This window comes from Lithobates pipiens, unplaced genomic scaffold (genome assembly GCF_037356315.1).
Source record: "Lithobates pipiens isolate NorthernLeopardFrog02 unplaced genomic scaffold, aLitPip1_a1.2 Scaffold_13, whole genome shotgun sequence".
Classification (NCBI taxonomy): Eukaryota; Metazoa; Chordata; class Amphibia; order Anura; family Ranidae; genus Lithobates; species Lithobates pipiens.
Window position 1 is genome coordinate 124506566 of NW_027507718.1, and position 18828 is coordinate 124525393.

At 43.5% G+C, this 18828-nt stretch overlaps 1 protein-coding gene across 3 annotated transcripts in view; it reads right to left on the reverse strand.

The window, feature by feature from the left end:
• The window catches only part of CPAMD8 (C3 and PZP like alpha-2-macroglobulin domain containing 8), a 356744-nt gene that overhangs the window by 46546 nt on the left and 291370 nt on the right, over positions 1-18828 (reverse strand). For all 3 annotated transcript variants that reach the window (XM_077475516.1, XM_077475515.1, XM_077475514.1), the window contains exons 38-39: positions 17617-17722; positions 8258-8368 (exon numbers count right to left, since the gene is read on the reverse strand). In XM_077475516.1, coding sequence (XP_077331642.1) covers positions 8258-8368; positions 17617-17722 — 217 coding nt within the window. The remainder of the gene's footprint in view (positions 1-8257; positions 8369-17616; positions 17723-18828) is intronic.

Here is an 18828-nt window from a genome sequence, read left to right on the forward strand (position 1 = left end):
CCAGGACGTTTTCCCACCTTGAGTTCTTTTATTGCTTGTAGAACTTCGGAGAGCTGAATATCCCTATCCATGAGGGTAACGTGAGCCTCCGTTAAGGATGGGAGCGAAAGGCTTTCCAGGAAGTCTGCCGTGCCCTGAGCCGCACTTCCCTCTGGTGCCTCGTATAGCTTCGCAAGGCGAAACGCGAATTCCTCCAGGACATGTTTCGGGTTTGCCGATAGGACATTGTGTCTATCTCGTAGGGTTATCGGGTTCAATTTAGGAGCAAAGGTTCGGAGTCTGTTGGCTAACATATGGTTTGGCTTATTTGCTCTCACATACCACCTCTGGCGGGACCAGCGTAGTACACGCTCAGCGCCCTCCGTGAGACAGATCAAGCTCCGATCTAGCTAATTCCAGCAACTTACGGTTGCCCGGGGTGGGAGATTGTTTAAAGTTCTCTGATAGAGACACCAATCGGGACTCAAGCTCTTTTTGCTTTGCTTCTCTAGCCCTCTTACGGGCCGAAGCCAGACCAATTATCCGACCCCGCAACACCGCTTTATAAGCCTCCCAAAGGACCACCGGAGATTGCACCGAGCCCAAATTTTCACAAAAGTATTCCTCCGAAGCCTTAACAATATCCGCTGTCACCCCCGCATGTGAAAGAAGGGAATCATTCATCACCCAGGGAGAAAACCGAGGTCTATCCAGGATAGAGTGACAGACAACTAGCACTGGATCATGATCCGACCAAGGAACAGCCAAGATTGAGGCCGATACCACTAACGGAAGATGACGTCTGAGCATAAACATATGGTCTATCCTTGAGTGAACCTGATGGGGGTGAGAGTAATGGGTGTAGTCCCTGCCCTGTGGATGACACTCCCTCCACAGGTCAACTAAGTCTAGTGTTTGCAAAGAGGACGTGAATTTCTTAGCCCCTGACGATTGTCCGTTTCTCTCGGGCGGATGCTTATCTAGTTTGGGATTTAATATAAGATTAGAGTCATCTGCAAGAAGGAGGGTGCCCTTGCAGTGGGACATAAGCAGGGCGCAGACATGGGTCAAGAAGGGCCCCGGATTTACATTCGGGGCATAGTACGTCAGTATGGTAACCTCCGTGTCATGAATGGTGCCTTGGAGCAATAGGTACCCTCCTTCGGGGTCTGCAATCTGTTTAGTGCAACTAAATGGAACAGATTTGCGAAAAGCCACGAGAACCCCCTTTGTTTAGTGGGAGCATTTGCAAAAAATACCTGAGGGAACTGAGCATCGAAGTACCTAGGATGAGAGGTCTCAGAAAAATGAGTCTCCTGTAAACAAGCAATGTCAACTTGTTGTTTGCGCAGATATTTAAAAACCTTCACCCTCTTATGGGGAGAGTTCATGCCCTGGACATTCAGGGACAACCAGTTAATTGTCATTGGGACAGCACTGGATGGCCATCAACCTTGAACCAGAGCACACACCCTGCGAACCCAGAGGGGAAAGAAAGGGATAGAAGCAGTGAAGAGGGAGAAGGAAGAGAGAAGTAATGTATCACATCAGAAAAGGTAGTAGAATCATGCAATGCTGTGAACATATAACTCTGTAACAGTAAGATTGCTATGGGTCGTGGGTTTAACATCCCACTACCTGGTCGGGTGTTGATTCGAACGTTAGTTCGGATCAAGTAATACATCGTGAGGGTGCAGTGGTCCGTCGGAGACCACTCGGCTTAACTAAAACCATAACCATGAATATAAAAGAACATGTCAACAATGGCATATAGATGTAAACCCCAAGAACAAGTAAAAAACTGAAAACAATAACTTAAAACAAAAAGAGAAAAATGTCACCATCCGCCCCCCCCCCCCCCCCAGAAAACAGGTCAATGCATGTGGTGACCCCCTGTCCATGAATAAACAGCATGAACCCGGCGCCATCTGAGTGGAACCCAAACAATGCCTCAGTATACAGAGATCAGGGCCATGAGGGGCGAGGGGAAAAAAAAATTCAAAAGCAAGGACCTTGACAACAAAAATAATAAGTAGAATTCCGTTTAGAAGAAAGGAAGAGAAAAAAAAAAAAAAAATGAAAAAAATATACTATATTGGGAGAACAGAAAAAGAGAAAAAAAAAAAATCTAAACAAAAAGGTATAAAAGGGAGTGGGGATTTGAAAAAGCCTATGCGATTGGGGGGGGGGGGGAGGCGGCAGTCATTACCAAAGTGCATCATTTGTCCAAAAAAAGACCAAAACAGGTCCCCCGCCAGTCATCTGCAGCTGGCAAGGTGGGTCACTCTTTACCGTCCAAAGTTGAAAACCAGCACAGTCTGACTGTAATCAAATAATGACCAGCTTACCACTCCTCAGAGTCGTGGTTCGGAGGTGTCTCGCTCCAGTCTCCTGGTGGCGTTAGTCGCAGCTTGTTCAAGAGCCTGAGGCCTCCCTGCTGTACAAAGGCAGGGAAAAAGAACAAAAACAAAGCACAAACTTGCAAAAGGCAGGGGCAGCACTTTTCTATCGATGTCCGTCTGTAGAGGCTTCATGAAACCTCTGAGCCTTGAGAGTGCGGAGGGCTTGGGATCCGTGCTGTGAGGATTGTGAGGATCTCGGTGGGGCCCGGGAGGGACCCGGTCGGGCCACTGCTGCTTCGGGTTGAGAAGGAGGGAGGTCAAACTGCAGCTCCTGGAATTGCCGCCTCAGATCCGGCAAAGATGAGGCATGAAACTGACGTCCCAAATGATAAAAGGAGAGTTTAAAGGGGAACCCCCACCGATAGCGGATGTTTCTGGCTTGCAGGATTTGCAGATAGGGCTTCATATTCCGCCGTTTAGCGATAGTGACCGGGGAAAGATCTGCAAACAATTGGAGGGAGTTTCCCTGAAATGTAATGTCCGGCAATTCCCTGGCCGCCTGGAGAAGCCGTTCCTTGGTTCTGTAGAAGTGAAATTTTATGATCACATCTCTAGGGGGGCCCTCAGTTGGCTTGGGAGCGAGGGACCTATGGATCCGGTCGAATTCCAGGCGTTCCGTAGGAATATCAGGTGCAAGCTCCTGAAAGAACGCTGTAGCTGTACCCTGGAGGTCCGTAATGGTCTCCGGGAGGCCGCGGATACGCAAATTTCCTCTGCGGGCCCTATTTTCTGAGTCCTCAAGTTTGTCCTGGAGTGTTATAAGTTCCGCATTCAGTTTCTCCACCTCTTCCTCATGACCCTCCAGTACTGTGGTTGTTAGGTCCATCCATTCCTCCAACTGATTAGTGCGGTGCCCTAGTTCTTTAAGACCCTTCACCAGTTCAGCAGACAGTTTACGAGAGGCCGAGGTGATCTCATCCCTTACTATGGTGCGGAATTTCTGTAGCAAAGCATCAGAGTTAGTGTCCACAGGGCTTGCTAGGTTAGAGGGAAACTGTGACAGGCTATCGTCAGACTGCTGTGTGGTGTCATCAGGTTCCGGCGGTTCGGGCGCCATCTTACCCTTCCCTTTCGCCTTCCCCTGGACCGGAGAGGATTTCTGCTGTGATCTGTTGCGGGGACGGTTCCGGGGTGTATTATACATACACGCCGGTAGCCCAATAGCGCATGCAGTAGTTGGGGTAGATGTGACAAGAATTGCTAGTTGAATATGCCTTATCAGCCAAGTGAAATGTTCAGACGGCGCGGTGCTAGGGAATTACGCTGCCATTTTCCCTGCAACCGCGTATGCACCCCCAGTTAAGGTATATATAATTACATGTCCATCCCTAGGCCCTCCAGGGCCACTATATACTGGGTGGACGGTATGCAGTACAGGGGGGGAGCAGGATGTGCCTTTGGGAGTGTGAGGGGTCTGTAATGGTGGACTGGGTGTACCAAGATGGCCACCGCCTACCTCAGCCTTCAGTGTGTCCTCAATATTAGCGTGCGGGCTGTCAGCACCGGTCCCCTCCACTGAATTCCTCTCCCAGGCCTCAGGGGGGCTCCTCCGACACCCGATGGGTGGGTGCGTGTCACCGCTATCCGCGCAGCCCGCAGTACGCGAGCGCGGAGGCTTCGGCGTCCCTGTAGGCCGCAAGATGGCGGCCGGCGTTCTATAAATGCAGCAGGCCTCGGGCCTAATCGTGGGACTCACAACCGGACCGGAGCAGTAATACCGGGATGTTCCTGGGACTCGTGGGGAGTAGGCTGAGGTGCCCGCCGGCCAGAATCCTGCCTTGGAACGGCGGATGGATGAGGATTATTTCTCGGCCGGCGGAGCTCAGCCGAGATGCGTCCTCTCCCCAGCACTTCAGGTCACGCCCCCCCTACGCTTTTTAAATCATAATGACAACAGAAACTACCCAAATGACCCTGATAAAAATGTTACATACCCCAGTTCTTAATACCATGTATTGCCCGCTTTAACATCAATGACAGCTTGAAATCTTTGTGGTATTTGTGGATGAGGCTCTTTATCTTCTCAGATGGTAAAGCTGCCCCATTCCTCTTGGCAAAAAGTTTCAGATGCCCCCACAGTGGCTCAATGATATTGAGGTCAGGAGATTGAGATGGCCACTCCAGAACCTTCACTTTATTCTGCTGTAGCCAATGACAAGTCGACTTGGCCTTGTGTTTTGGATCATTGTCATATTGGAATGTCTAAGTACGTCCCATGGCCGACGAATGCAAATGTTCCTCCAGTATTTTTTGATAACATACTGCATTCATCTTGTCATCAATTCTGACCAATTTTCCGGTGCCTCTGTAGCTTACACATACCTAAAACATCCGTGATCCACCTCAGTGTTTCACAGTAGGAATGGTATACCTTTCATCATAGGCCTTGTTGACTCCTCTCCAAATGTTGCGTTTATGGTTGTGGCCAAAAAGCTCAATTTTGGTCTCATCACTCCAAATGACTTTGTGCCAGAAGGTTTGAGGTATGTCTCTGTGTTGTTTGGCGTATTGTAAGTGGGATACTTTGTGGCATTTGTGTAGTAATGGCTATCTTCTGGTGACTCGACCATGCAGCCCATATTTCTTCAAGTGCCTCCTTATTGTATATCTTGAAACAGCCATACTACATGTTTTCAGAGAGTCCTGTATTTCACCTGAAGTTACTTGTGGATTTTTCTTTGCATCCCGAATAATTTTCCCTTCAGTTGTGGCTGAAATCTTAGTTGGTCTACCTGACCGTGGTTTGGTTTCAACAGAACCTCTAATTTTCCACTTCTTGATTAGAGTTTGAACTGCTGATTGGCAATCTCAATTCCTTGGATATCTTTTTATATCACTTTCCTGTTTTATACAGTTCAACTAACACTTCCCGCAGATTCTTTCCCAATTTTTTTTTGCTTTCCCCATGATTCAGAATCCAGAAACGCCAGTGCAGCACTGGATGAGAGATGCAAAGGCCTGTCAGCAGTCCAGAAACTCATTGACCTTTTATACACACACACTAATTACAGGCAAACAGATCACATGTGAGGATAGATACTTTTAATAGCCATTCAAACCCCTTTGTGCCAACCTGTGTGCATGTTATCAGGCCAAAATCACCTGGGTATGTAAACTTTTGATCAGGATCATTTGGGTAGGTTCTGTTGTCATTATGATTTAAAAAGAGTAAACACAGCTGACTGATAATAAATGGCTTCAGCCAAACACTAATCACGAGTGAAAGAAATGTTTTTGTGTTATCATTTATATTCTCTGAAAAATGGCCAAGAAATTATAAATTCTGCCAGGGTATGTAACCTTATGAGCAAAACTGTATATCTCCATTTTTTTGTAAAATGTGAAAGACGATATGTCGAGTAAATCAATACCTAACATGTCATGCTTTAAAATTGCACATGCTTGTGGAATGGCAACAAACTATGATACTTAAAAATCTCCAAAGGCGGCGCTTTAAACGCATTTACAGGTTATCTGTTTAGAGTTACAGAGGAGGTCTAGTGCTAGAATGATTGCTCTCGCTCTAATGTTCACGGTGATACCTCACTTGTGTGGTGCAAATACCGTTTACATATGTGTGCACGACTTTAAAAGCAAAAAAAATACAAAACATTTACTTCCAGCCTGGACCAGAAGTGATGTCATGACATCGCTCCAGTCCTCCAAAGCCATAGAAGCGATCAAATAGGATTGACTTATTGATCGCCTCTGGGACTAGCTGGCATCATCATCTGATTGTTTCTCGGTCAAACCGCCAGAAACAGTAAGCCCGAGAAACACCGGTGAGCGACGGGGGTAAACCTCTCCCGGCGATTAAGAAAGCGCTCCAGTACAAAAACAATAACGGGTTATGGCTGATATCTTCAGCAATAATCCGGGTAAACCACTTCAAAGCTGCAACATACATATACATATTTGGGACTTGAACTGGTTAATATAAGTTTTCGTTGAGCAGGCTCCAAATCACTTATTTTAAAGTTGATACAAACCCAATCACTAAAATTAAATTTGAAATTTATTACAATAACTTCAAAGGCCGATTTCAATCTTTTTAAATATGCAGCTGTTGTACCTGATGGTCGTGCCATGAAGGTCCATATTAAGCCACTGTCAGGGTGATAACTCCCAAATATGTTCCTGCCTTGTCTAATTGTTACATTCACCCCTGGTAGAGACTATTATCCGCAGTGCTGACACACATTGCACAGGCATGGCCCACTGGTTTTACTACCAGGAAGATGGTCATAAGCAATGATGTACAGTCAATTCTGGAGTGTAGACATTGGCTGAAGGAGGCTAAAGAAGAATAGAAGCCCTGAGATGCAAAAAAAAAGGCTAAATAAAGGTGAAAACAGTATTTTATGAAAAAGGCCATTGCTGGTAATACAGTAAATATTATCTAGTTAGGGTTTACATCTACTTTAACCTCCACTACCTTGGCTCTCCTTTCTATGACATAAACGTTTTTATATACATCTATGCTTCGACTATTAGCATGAAAGTAGTATGAAAGTTTCAGTAAACAATAATAGGTTGTTCAACAGTAATGAGTTTCTGTGTGTTTAAAAAAGCCAAATAGTGGAACTTGGGAGTCATGAGAGGAAACCATCAGTCTTATTCCAAGCCAACATCCAACCTGCTCTAATTACAGCAACAAACACAATTTCTTATTACTAAAGCTGGATAACTGAAACATTTATTCTGTTTGATGGTTGTGTCTTATTGTGCTTGGTACTTTGTTCAATAAAATAACACTTTTATTGGGGCCCAGCTACTATTCTTACAATGCAGCGCATTCTTTGTATACTTGATGTGACAGGAGGGATAATTATAGACATTTAGGGGTATTTGTGTTGGGTGTCCCTTATTCTGCTGTTCTTGGCAACAGCTGCTGCTTTGCTCCAATCGGAAGAGGGAGCTTTTGAGGGAGAGAAAATTTGAATCTTGGAAGGTTGTCAGAATTTGGAGCTCTGCAGTAATAGACTGAGGAGAGAACATGTGATCTTTAGTGAGGAAGAAAACCATCACAATGTACTGGCTTTTTGATGTCCCCTGCTCTGGGGGAGCACGGTACTATTTGCTAGGTTTCCCCGTTGACTCAATTTGGCTATTTATATTTAAGACTTTTGCCAGAAATAAAGTTATTGTTTATTTTCTGCAGAACCCAATTTTCTGGAAATCTTAATTTCCCCAAAACACCATTTAACTCTTTCACCAGAATGTGCCATTCCCCAACATGTTACCCGGGGCACCACTGCCCTCATGCATACAGCAGAGGGAGCTTAGTGAACATCTATTCACTGAACATTTCTCTGGTGAATAAATCTGAAGTGAAGAGGTTTCTGTCACTTTCCATTTAGCACTGTCATTTGTAAATGAAAAGGTTGATTTTCTTACTACAAAAAGGCCCTTGATAAGTAAGAAATACCTGCAAGAGTATTGTACGAAAAGTAGTGAAGCCTGACCCAAAGATGGTGTGAGAGTACAGCAGAAATGTGAGAAATGTGAAATGTGAGATAAACAGTGTCAGAAACAGTGACTGCTCCTGAGGAATTGAGAAAGGGAATCTGTAGAGGCACTAGGAACTAATCATGGTAAATAATAATTATCCTATCTGCAAAAGAGAAGGATCCTGTATATGCTGCACAAGTCAGAGTGTATACGTGTAAGTGAAGGAAGAGTGAGATGGGTCCCCGATGTACAAATCAGAATGTCACTGCTAACACTACTCAAACGTGAGAGGATATCACCCTGCTTGGTGTGTCCAATTATGATCCACCTCTACATTTGTACCAGGCAGAGAAGACATGACAATTGGGTAAAAAACATGAACTGAAAGCAGCATATAGACAATAAGGTAGAGCTGACAATCTCACCTGTCCACTGATTTGCAGTGCTCTCCACTTCATTACACGTGGTACCATCACACAGCTCTCTAGACAATGGACTGCTCTCGCTAGCATTGTAGAATCTGGTAGCTTCAAATGCTGTTAATGAGGTAAAAACATAACCAAGTAATTAATGTAATAAATAGTCACAACAATAAAACTAGCAATGTTAAATACTGTATAATGGTAAGCTATATAGCATATAAAAACAATTTGCGAACATAATTAAAAAAAAAACTCTCTATATTTGTCACATACACAAAGCCTAATAGTGACTGCAAACGCAATCTTGCTACTGCAATCAAGTGATGATACATAGAGCTGAGAAAGCATTCTATCCAGTAAAACCCTAATAAGAACTTTGCTTTATTTGAGATATATAAAGCAGTGCCAAAGCAGAATATTAGCATCTAGTGCATCCAACAAGACGCCTTGGCTAATCTGAGGTTGTGCTTTAATCTTTTTGCCTTTTTTTACAGCACACAAGACCCATCCAACACCCATTTCTCAAAAACTTGCACCAGCATTCCTTTTTTTCCTTTACCTTATTACTGAAGTGAGAAATGTAAATGTTTCTTGGCATCATTTGAAGGTCACAGCAAGTCAGAGGTTGTTGGGTTATGCTACTGAATACAGGAGGATCTCATACACTGGCAAATAAAAAATAAGGTGGCCAGAACAGTGTAATCCCAACTGGTCCGACCATGTTTCAGTTTTGTGGTAAAGCAGTGCTAAGAGCAGAATCATAGGCATAGAGATCTGTCTCTAAACTCCAAAAAAATAATTTTTTAATTAAAAGTCTTTCTTGTCCATTGAGGGGCACGGAAATTCAGAGACTGTCAAGACATCCAAAAGCAGTTCAACTGAGGGCTGGACAAAACTAACAGGCCCACATAAAACAACTGGGGACTGGCAACAGCCCAAGGAGCTGCCTAAAGGACCTTACACCAAAAGCTGGCATCAGATACTGAACACCCAACAGGTAAACTTTGGAGAACATGTGAACAGAAGACCAGGTTCACGTGATTACTTTCTTATATATTGCAGTTTACAAGTCCTTAAATGTGGTGGCTGCATTCATTTTTCTTTTTCTTTGGCTTTTTCTTTCCTTTTATTTTCAACTGGTGATCTGGCCACTAACACAGTTCCTTTCTTAGGGTTGCTACACCCATTCCTCCATTGTGTGTGAGCGACGTAGCCACTCATGGACAATAACATTGTCAACCTGTAGAAAGGGTACTGTTTGATGGACTAGTAGATTTAAATGGACTTTACATCAGTGTCTAACATATAAAAGTCTAATGCCCCGTACACGCTTTCCAATTATCGGACCACAAAAGTCGCTTTCGGACAGATCGTTCGATAATCTGATTATTAGTACGCAGCTTTCGACAGCCGATCACGACAGTCCGTCCAACCAAATCCGAAGGGACAAACAGGAAAAATTTGGTCGGATGACAGCCCATCATACGACAATCATGTAGTCAGTACAGTTTGCGTCTGATAAAAGTCGTTCGACAAACACCACGCATGATCGGAAACAGGAAAATAAACCAGGACACATGGGTCACACGTATTTGACATAATTTAAAATACCTAGCTACGCACAACGGAAGATTTTTCCAGAATCGCAAGACAAAAATCTTACACACATTTTGCACTGTTGTATTCGATCTTAGTTGTATGCAACAAAATGTGAACGATCTGTCTTATGATAAGGAACGTGTGTACGGGGCATAAGGCTACATTTGCATGGACGATTCAGTTTGGTGCTAATCACAGAGTCCGGAATCTGCTTATTAATGCAGCTGTTTTTGCAACCTGCTTTGTCCAGCAGTGATCACTACAGGTAATTTCTGGCTGTGCAAGCCACAGATAGCTGCGGATGCCGAAATGTCAACAAAGTACAGATGCTTGGCAGCAAATGTACAGTAGCATAACTCCAGCTAACAGTTGGTAAGAGTTACATAGACAGTTAATTATCTTTTGGGATGAACGATTTAAAGCAGTAATAAACCCATAAGCTAACATTTTTCATATTGCAGTTTACAAATTCTTAGATGTGATGGTTGCCACACACACTGGGTTGTGACTCCCGCCCAACAACCTGATAGGACTGGTTAGCTATACGTTTTGAAGAGGAGTCCACTACAGTCTTCTTTTTTTTCCTCACCTGTTAGGACTGATTGGATAAAGCTCGGACCTCTTATTGCATCGCCCCAGCTAAGTTCAGCCTCTCCTGGTTGGAAGTCCCCCACGGTACAGTCTCTAAATAAGCTTTATGCAGGGAAACCCACTCTGATGGTCTCAGGGGTCTATAAGTTCTGGTGCCATACAAGCCTTAATCAGGCTTAAACTAACTGCAGAGACCTCAATTTTACCGACCTTCTCACTCTGCATTGTGTTTCCGTCTCCTTCGTAACTTCTAAAATGCATGCCTTTTGGTTTTGTTTTTTTCTGTCTCGCCCCTTGTTGGGCTTTCTGATTCCTTGGTCTCCATGCCCTCCTCAACATGGTGGCTGCGGCTGGCTCTGCGCATGCATGCCCAAAAGTGCCCGGAAGTGATGCGGGTGTTATCCAACTCTTGCGAATTCTAAAGATGGTTCTTAGAGCCGCAAATTACTACAGTGCATGAGCGGCCCTTACATCTCTTCCGCTGTGGCGGTGGCGTTTAAAAAAAAAAAAACTTTTTTCTCTGCAAACGCTGACAGAAGGCTCGCCACTGTTCCATTCTGCATATTCCTTCTCTCTGCTGCTGCCCTTCAGTGCTCACTATACCACACTGGTAAGGGATGCTTCTTCCCGCATGATCTTTCTTTTGCAAACCTCTTGCCTTTGCCTCACTGGTGCTAATCTAATGCCGCGTACACATGACCGGACTTTCCGGCAGACTAGGTCCAACGGAATCAGTCTGTCTGACAATCCGATCGTTTTTTGTTTAAAAAATCAGATGGACCTAGAAAAAGAACATGTTTCAAATCTGACGGACTCAATCCCTATCGGGAAAACCGTTCGTCTGTATGCTGGTCCAATGGACCAAATACGACGCAAGGTAAGCTATTGGCTACTGGCTATTGACCAAGTCCGTTCGTTCGGAAAGCCGCTCAGAACTCTGCCAAAAGTCCGTCAGGAAGACCGTCGGACCTAGTTTGCCGGAAACTCCAGTCATGTGTACGCGGCATTACATTTCCTAGGTTTCTGCTATCCTCTACTCATGGAGGTTACTGCCCCAGCAGACCATCTACAGCCTGTAAGGTAAGGGGCATCATACTTGGTAAGTAGAGAAGAGGATAAAAAGAGAGCCATGCCACTAACATCATTTATCCTGATTAGCCCTGGCAGGTCATTAAGATCTTCTCACTCAAAACACAGGGAGAGTTCACATTCAAGGCACACACGCTCTAGAAAAAATTGGTCAAGAACTTCCTCCCATCACCGCCATTCCCACAGAAAATCATCATCAACTCATCGATCACATGATAGTCATCGTGATCGCCCTACAGGCAATGCTTGCTGGGTAATGCAGGGCTCAGGCTCTCCCTGACAAACTGGCATGCCAGGCGTGCTTTGAAGAGGCAACCAAAGAAAAAGAGACGGATGCAAGTGAGGTATCCAATGTAATCAGAGAATCCGTAAAGGAGTCAATACTGCAAATATCAGCCACAGAACAGAATAGTCCAGCTCAAAGTGCTTCATCAGCTGTTTCATGTATCCCTCAAAAATCCGACGATTCTTCGGACAAAGAAGAAGAGTTGCAGGAATCCACTGGGTTTGACAAAATCATCCCAAGTTAACTCACAACCAATACCCCAACAGCTACTTTGCGGGCGCACAGTAAAAAAAAAGAGGAGTGGCCACTCTGGTGAAACAATCTATTGCATTAACATACAAGTCCCACTATTGTGATGAGGAGGGTAGGTATATCATTTTGGCATGTGAAATAAATGGAACGCCGTACACTATTGTTAATGTGTACGCCCCTAATACCAAGCAGCTCAGATTTTTGAAAAAAGCGTGGAAGAAGGTCAAACAAAACACCTTCGGACATGTCATTCTCTGCAGAGATTTGAATGCCATCTCCAACCATCAGTTGGACATATCCAGCACATCCGAAAAGAGTTTCAGAGCAACGCTTTCCAGCTTCACCAACACAACTAACTTGGATGATGTGTGGAGATGTCAGCACTCGAATGAGAGGTATTTCTTGTTCTTCTCTCGGCTGCATCTAACATACTCAAGGATAGACTTGATAGATTTTTATTAGACAAATTTCTACTACAAAAAAAGTCCGAAATAGGAGTCATATCGTGGTCCGACCACGCCCCGGTATCTATAACCGTGGGGAACCAGGGCCATTCTACTAGAGCAAATAGATGGAGAAATGACACTCTTCTTTTCACAGACCCGGTGATTGCTTCGGACATTGAAAACTCGCTAAAAGAATTTTTTGAAAATAATGACATAGCAGAAGTAGACCCACTTGTCTTGTGGTTAACACACAAGGCATACATTAGAGGAATACTAATGAAACATAGTGCACTATTAAGGAGGAAGAGGAGGCAGCGTATGGACACTATACTGGGAGACAACAAACACCTGGAGTCCCAAAATAAACAAACACCCACATTAGATATAAGCAATAAATTGGCTAAGGCAAGGGAAGATCTTAGAAACCTACTGATGGCGCAGCATATCCGTAATACTCATAAATACAGAGCTGGCTTTTACATGTATGGCAATAAGGCAGGTAAATTATTGGCAAACCAAATCAAAGATAAAATAAGTAAACAAAAAATTCAATTTCTACTCCATCCTAAACATGGATCAAAACTTACTAATCCCAAAGAAATTGCAGATGCGTTTGGATGCCATTATGAAAGTTTATACAATATAGGAAAAGATCCTGAAACCCCCCCCAGCCTACACCGGAAATAATAGGAACATTTTTGGAGGGAATCTCCCTTCCCTCACTAACCCCTATAGAATTAAACTCCTTAAACTCCCCCTTCACAGTATTGGAGATCAAGGAGACCATAACTAAGCTACCAAACAACAAAGCGCCAGGCCCAGATGGATATTCATTGGAGTACTATAAGAGGTATACAGACATTTTAGCCCCAATGTTAGTACAAGTGTTCCACACTGCTGCCTCCTCAGCCTCATTCCCATCGGAAATGTTGCAAGCTACAATCATTACACTGGCTAAACCGGGGAAGGAGCCGGACAGAGCGCAGAATTTTAGGCCTATTTCCCTTTTAAACACGGACGTAAAGGTATATGCTAAAATACTGGCAAACAGATTGGCACAAATACTCCCACGTCTCATCAACTCTGACCAGGTTGGGTTCGTGGCAGGCAGACAAGCCACAGATGCACTCAGCAGTTGAAAATAAACAGCCATCAGTACTCTTGTCATTAGATGCTGAGAAGGCCTTCGACAGGATTCACTGGGGCTACCTGTCGGAGGTACTTGCAAAATTTGGGTTCATGGGCCAAATGCAATCAGCCATAGCAGCTTCATATTCAGCCCCCTCCGCCAACCTGTTCACAGAAGGCAATTCCTTATCGCCAACGGCACAAAACAGGGGTGTCCTTTGTCACCCCCAATCTTTCCATTGGTGATGGAACCGTTGGCAGAAAAAATAAGGAACCATCTCCAAGTCACAGAAATCCACATAGGAAAAGAGGAACACACAGTTACGTTGTTCGCAGATGATGTCATTCTGACGCTCTCAAATCCGGCTCGTTCCCTGACAGCAGTTCATGGAATACTAGAGCAGTTTAATGCTGTGTCCTATTATAAGATTAATACAACAAAATCAAGTATACTGGGGCTAACAGTAAATTCAGAGACAAAAAACTTAATACAGAAATCATTACCTTACCTGTGGGCGAAGGACTCACTCCAATATTTGGGTATAACCCTAACGAGTCAAATCCCACGTCTATATCAGTTAAATTTTTAACCTTTATTAAACAATTTCACATAAGAAATGCATAGATTAAAAAGATACTACCTCTCCTGGTCAGGTAGATTAGCGGCCTACAAAATGCTACTACTACCAAAGTTGCTGTATTATTTCAGGGTGCTCCCAATTCAGACACCATTTATATTTTATACTAAGATGCAAAACTCCCTATCTAAATTTATATGGGAGGGGAAGAAAGCCAAATGCCCCCAAGACATTCTAATGAAGCATAGGAAAATAGGGGGAATGGGAGTCCCAAACATTAAAGATTATCATGTGGCAGCAATTTTAGATCAAGCCAGGGCATGGTATGAGACAGCAGATCAAATACACTGGAGCAAAGCGGAACAAACACAAGTAGACAGAGGAGATATTAAGGACTCACTGTTCTCAACACAACTAAAGAAACAAAGGATCTACAAAAAACACCCTACAATAGCAGCTACGTTAAGTGCATGGGAATACTTTATGCAGACTAGGGGATACCCACGCCAAGCATACAAATGCACCAATTTCTATAAATGCACTTTCATTCTTATCACCAGACCTGTATGAATGCCACTGGGAGGAACATGGAATTAAATACATAGCAGACTTATACATTCAGGACAGAATCAAAACATTTGAAGAAGCACAGTCACTAAATTCACTACCTACAAAAGAATTCCTGACGTACGCAAGGGTAGCTAATATTTTAACAACCACCAAAAATCAGGTTGCAGCAATCCCAAAGGCTGTCTATAAGATGTGGAATGCCTCCACTTTTAAAAAAGGAATTACAATTATCTATAATTTACTACATAGCAAACTACATTTTGACACCCCAAAACAGCTTAAAAAATGGGAATCAGACTTAAATATAACAGTATCTCGGGAGCAGTGGAGTCGTGCGATCAAAACTAATTATATACATACTAAATGCTCTAATTATAGGTGCAAAAGATACATTTAAGATGGTTTAAAACTCCATATATATTGGCAAAATATTCAAGCAAATTGTCCAACTTATCCTGGAGGGGTTGTGGTCAAGTGGGCAATCTGGCGCATATGCTGTGGTTCTGTGTTTGACTGAGCAGCTTTTGTTCGGCAATTTCAAGGATAATCGCAAAAATAACAGGAATACTTAACAGACTAAAGGTGGAACAAATGATATTAAGTATTGATATGGATATATATCAGAGTCATTGCTGTGCATTAGTGATGCACGTACTACATGCAGCCCGACTGGTCATAGCCCGCAAATGGAAATCATTGTCTCCCCCTTCAGTGAGAGAAGTATTAAAATTGATCTATGCTTATGAGAAGACTATAGCCTGGAGGGAGGGAAATCAAAAGAAATTTACAAGCAACTGGACCCTTTGGGAAAAATTCAGTGAGAGAAGTTGAATTCACAGTGTGAGAGAAGTACAGATTTTAATAAGAACTCAGGGAACTAAACAGTTAAATAAAGTTGATAGTTGATTAGTAAAGTAACTATATATACATAAAAGGCCTTGTCAATGACAAAATAGAATAATTATATTTGAATTATAGGTTGGAGACCACATAAAGGGTAATCCATTAGTTGTAAAGTTGAAGAATCCAGAGATTATGAGAAGTTGAGGTGGAGGGGTGAATAAGAGCTTTAGATTGGAACGATAAGTTTCTTCTTCTTTATCTCATACCTAAAACACTGTTTTGATCATTATGCTTAGTCATATGTAAGATACACCTTTATGTGAATAACACAGTTGGAGAGAAACTACGGTAACTAGAGATTTTGGATGTTGGAAATGTTTATCATCGAATGTATATGCTATATGTTGTCTGTTTATATTTTGAAAACTCAATAAAAAGTTAACTTGAAAAAGAAATGAGATATGTCATTTATGTTCGTAGAACGCCTGAAGGTGCTACTTCAATGTTGGGCGTTTGTATGTAGCCAGGCTGTGTAAAAGTCTCACACATGTGGTATTGCCGTACTCAGGAAGAATAGCAGAATGTATTTTGGAGTGTAATTTGTTGTATGCATATGCTGTGTGTAAGAAATAACCTGATAATATGACAATTTTGTAAAAAAAAAAAAAAAAAAATCTTAATCTTACATAGAATTGTGGGAAAAAATGACAACTGAAAAAAACTCACCATGCTACCTACTTAATACTTTGGATGTCTACATTCTAAAAAGGGGTCATTTGGGGGCTATTTGTACTTTCCCGACTTGTGTCTCAAGAAATGAGATACACCTGATGTACTGAAGGCCTGATCAGATGTGATCAATTTTCAGTGATTGGCACCATCGTTTCTAGAATCTATAACTTTCACAAAGACCAAATAATACACACCAAATAATATACACTAATTTGGGTTATTTTTAGCAAAGCTATGTACCAGTATATATTTTGGGCAAAATGTATGTAGAAAAATTACTAATTTGCTAAATTTTATGACAGACACAAAGAAAAAGCAATTTTTTTCACAAAATGTACTTTTATTTTGTTATTTATAGTACAAATAAAAAAATTCACTAGTGATTAAATACCACCAAAAGAAAGCTCTATTTGAGTGAAAAAAGGACACTAATTTCATATGGGTACAGTGTTGCATGACTGAGTAATTGTCATTCAAAGTTTGAGAGCGCTGAAAGCTGAAAATTGGTCTGGACAGGAAGGGGGGTGTAAATGCCCTGTATTGAGGTTGTTAAAGGCATCCCAGTCATAGTCCACAGGGTTCAATATTGAGCTGGCCCAACCTTTACAGCTATAACAGCTTCAGCTCTTTTGGGAACGCTGTCCACAAGGTTTAGGAGTGGGTCTATGGGAATGTTTGACCATTATTCCCGAAAGCGCATTTATGAGGCCAGGCACTGATGTTGGACGAGAAGGCCTGGCTCACAGTCTCCGCTCAAATTCATCCCAAAGGTGTTGAGGTTAGGGCTCTATGCATACCAGTCAAGTTCCTCCACCCCAAACTCGCTCATCCGTGTCTATATGGACCTTCTTGTCCAATAGACCTCACAAATGCGATTCTGGGAGAATGGTCAAACATTCCCATAGACACACTCCTAAACTATGTGTACAGCCTTCGCAGGAAAGTTGAAGCTGTTATAGCTATAAAGGGGTGGACCAACTCAATATTGAACCCTACAGACCAAGACTGGCATGCCATTAAAGTTAATGTGCGTGTAAAGGCAGATGTCCCAATACTTTTGCCAATATATTGTATGTCCATACCAAGCATTCTCATTTGTATACATGCCTGTATACTATTATTATGATTGCTTGCCTTTTTCATGCAAGCTTACACGAGAATGCAATAAGAAATGATAATAAAAGAAGAAGCAGCTTCTCTCCAAAGATATATCTGCCTATCCATAAAACGGGCTTATATGGCACTTACTTGGCTCATAGTAGTCATAGATTTTTACTGGAACAGGTGCAGTTTTTCCCACAACATATTCCCTAAATGCTTGCATCTTTACACATGTCATACATTGGCTTGGTATCTGCAAAACAAATCAGATTCAGCATGGAGCTGTGTATGTACTGTCTGCTAAACAATCTTGGAACCTATCATATAAAAAACATCACGGACAGAAGTTTACAAGAGCCACTGTAGCAATGATGCTTACATACTTTGAGTTGGCTGGGCAGAGACTTAAAGTGGTTGTAACTTCCTTTCATGAAATCTGTCCTGTGCACATATACAGTATCTGTAATGTTTACTTCTCTCTCTCCAAATCTCTAAATGCTGTTGCTTTCTGCTGCTTCATTCCTCTGATATCAGCAACTTCTGACAAGTTGGAAATGGAAATGTGTGTTGGGGAGGAAGCTTAGGCCGCGTACACACGGGCGGACTGTTCGCCCAACCTTGTCCGCTGAACAGTGTTTGGGCGGACAGTCCGCTCGTGTGTGGGCTTTCAGCGGACAGTTTCAGCGGACAGTTGGACGGACAAAGTCTTTCGGAAATTCCGAAAAACTGTCCGCTGAAACTGTGTTTGAGCGAACAGTCCGCCCGTGTGTGGGCCTGTCCGCTGTACTTTCGAAATGAGCGGACTGTTCCCGCTCGGAAAGTCCGCCCATTTCGAGCGCGTGTACAGGTAGGCGGGGCCCGCGAGGGAGACGTCGCGGGCTCCGCCGCCTGGAATGGGCTTAAAGGGGAACCCCAACGCCGAAAAAAATCGGCGTGGGGGTTCCCCCCAAGTCCACACCAGACCCTTGTCCGAGCACGCTACCCGGCCGGCCAGGAAAGGGGGGCGAGCGAGCGCGCCCCCCCTCCTGAGCCGTACCAGGCCGCGTGCCCTCAACATGGGGGGGTGCCTTGGGGAAGGGGGGGCCGCGCGGCCCCCCCACCCCAAAGCACCTTGTCCCCATGTTGATGAGGACAAGGGCCTCTTCCCGACAACCCTGGCCGTTGGTTGTCGGGGTCTGCGGGCGGGGGGCTTATCGGAATCCGGGAGCCCCCTTTAAGAAGGGGGCCCCCGGATACCGGCCCCCCACCCTATGTGAATGAGTATGGGGTACAATGTACCCCTACCCATTCACCTGTGGAATAAAGTACAAAAAAAAACACAACACATGGAAAAAGTATTTTATTGCACAGCTCCGGGGG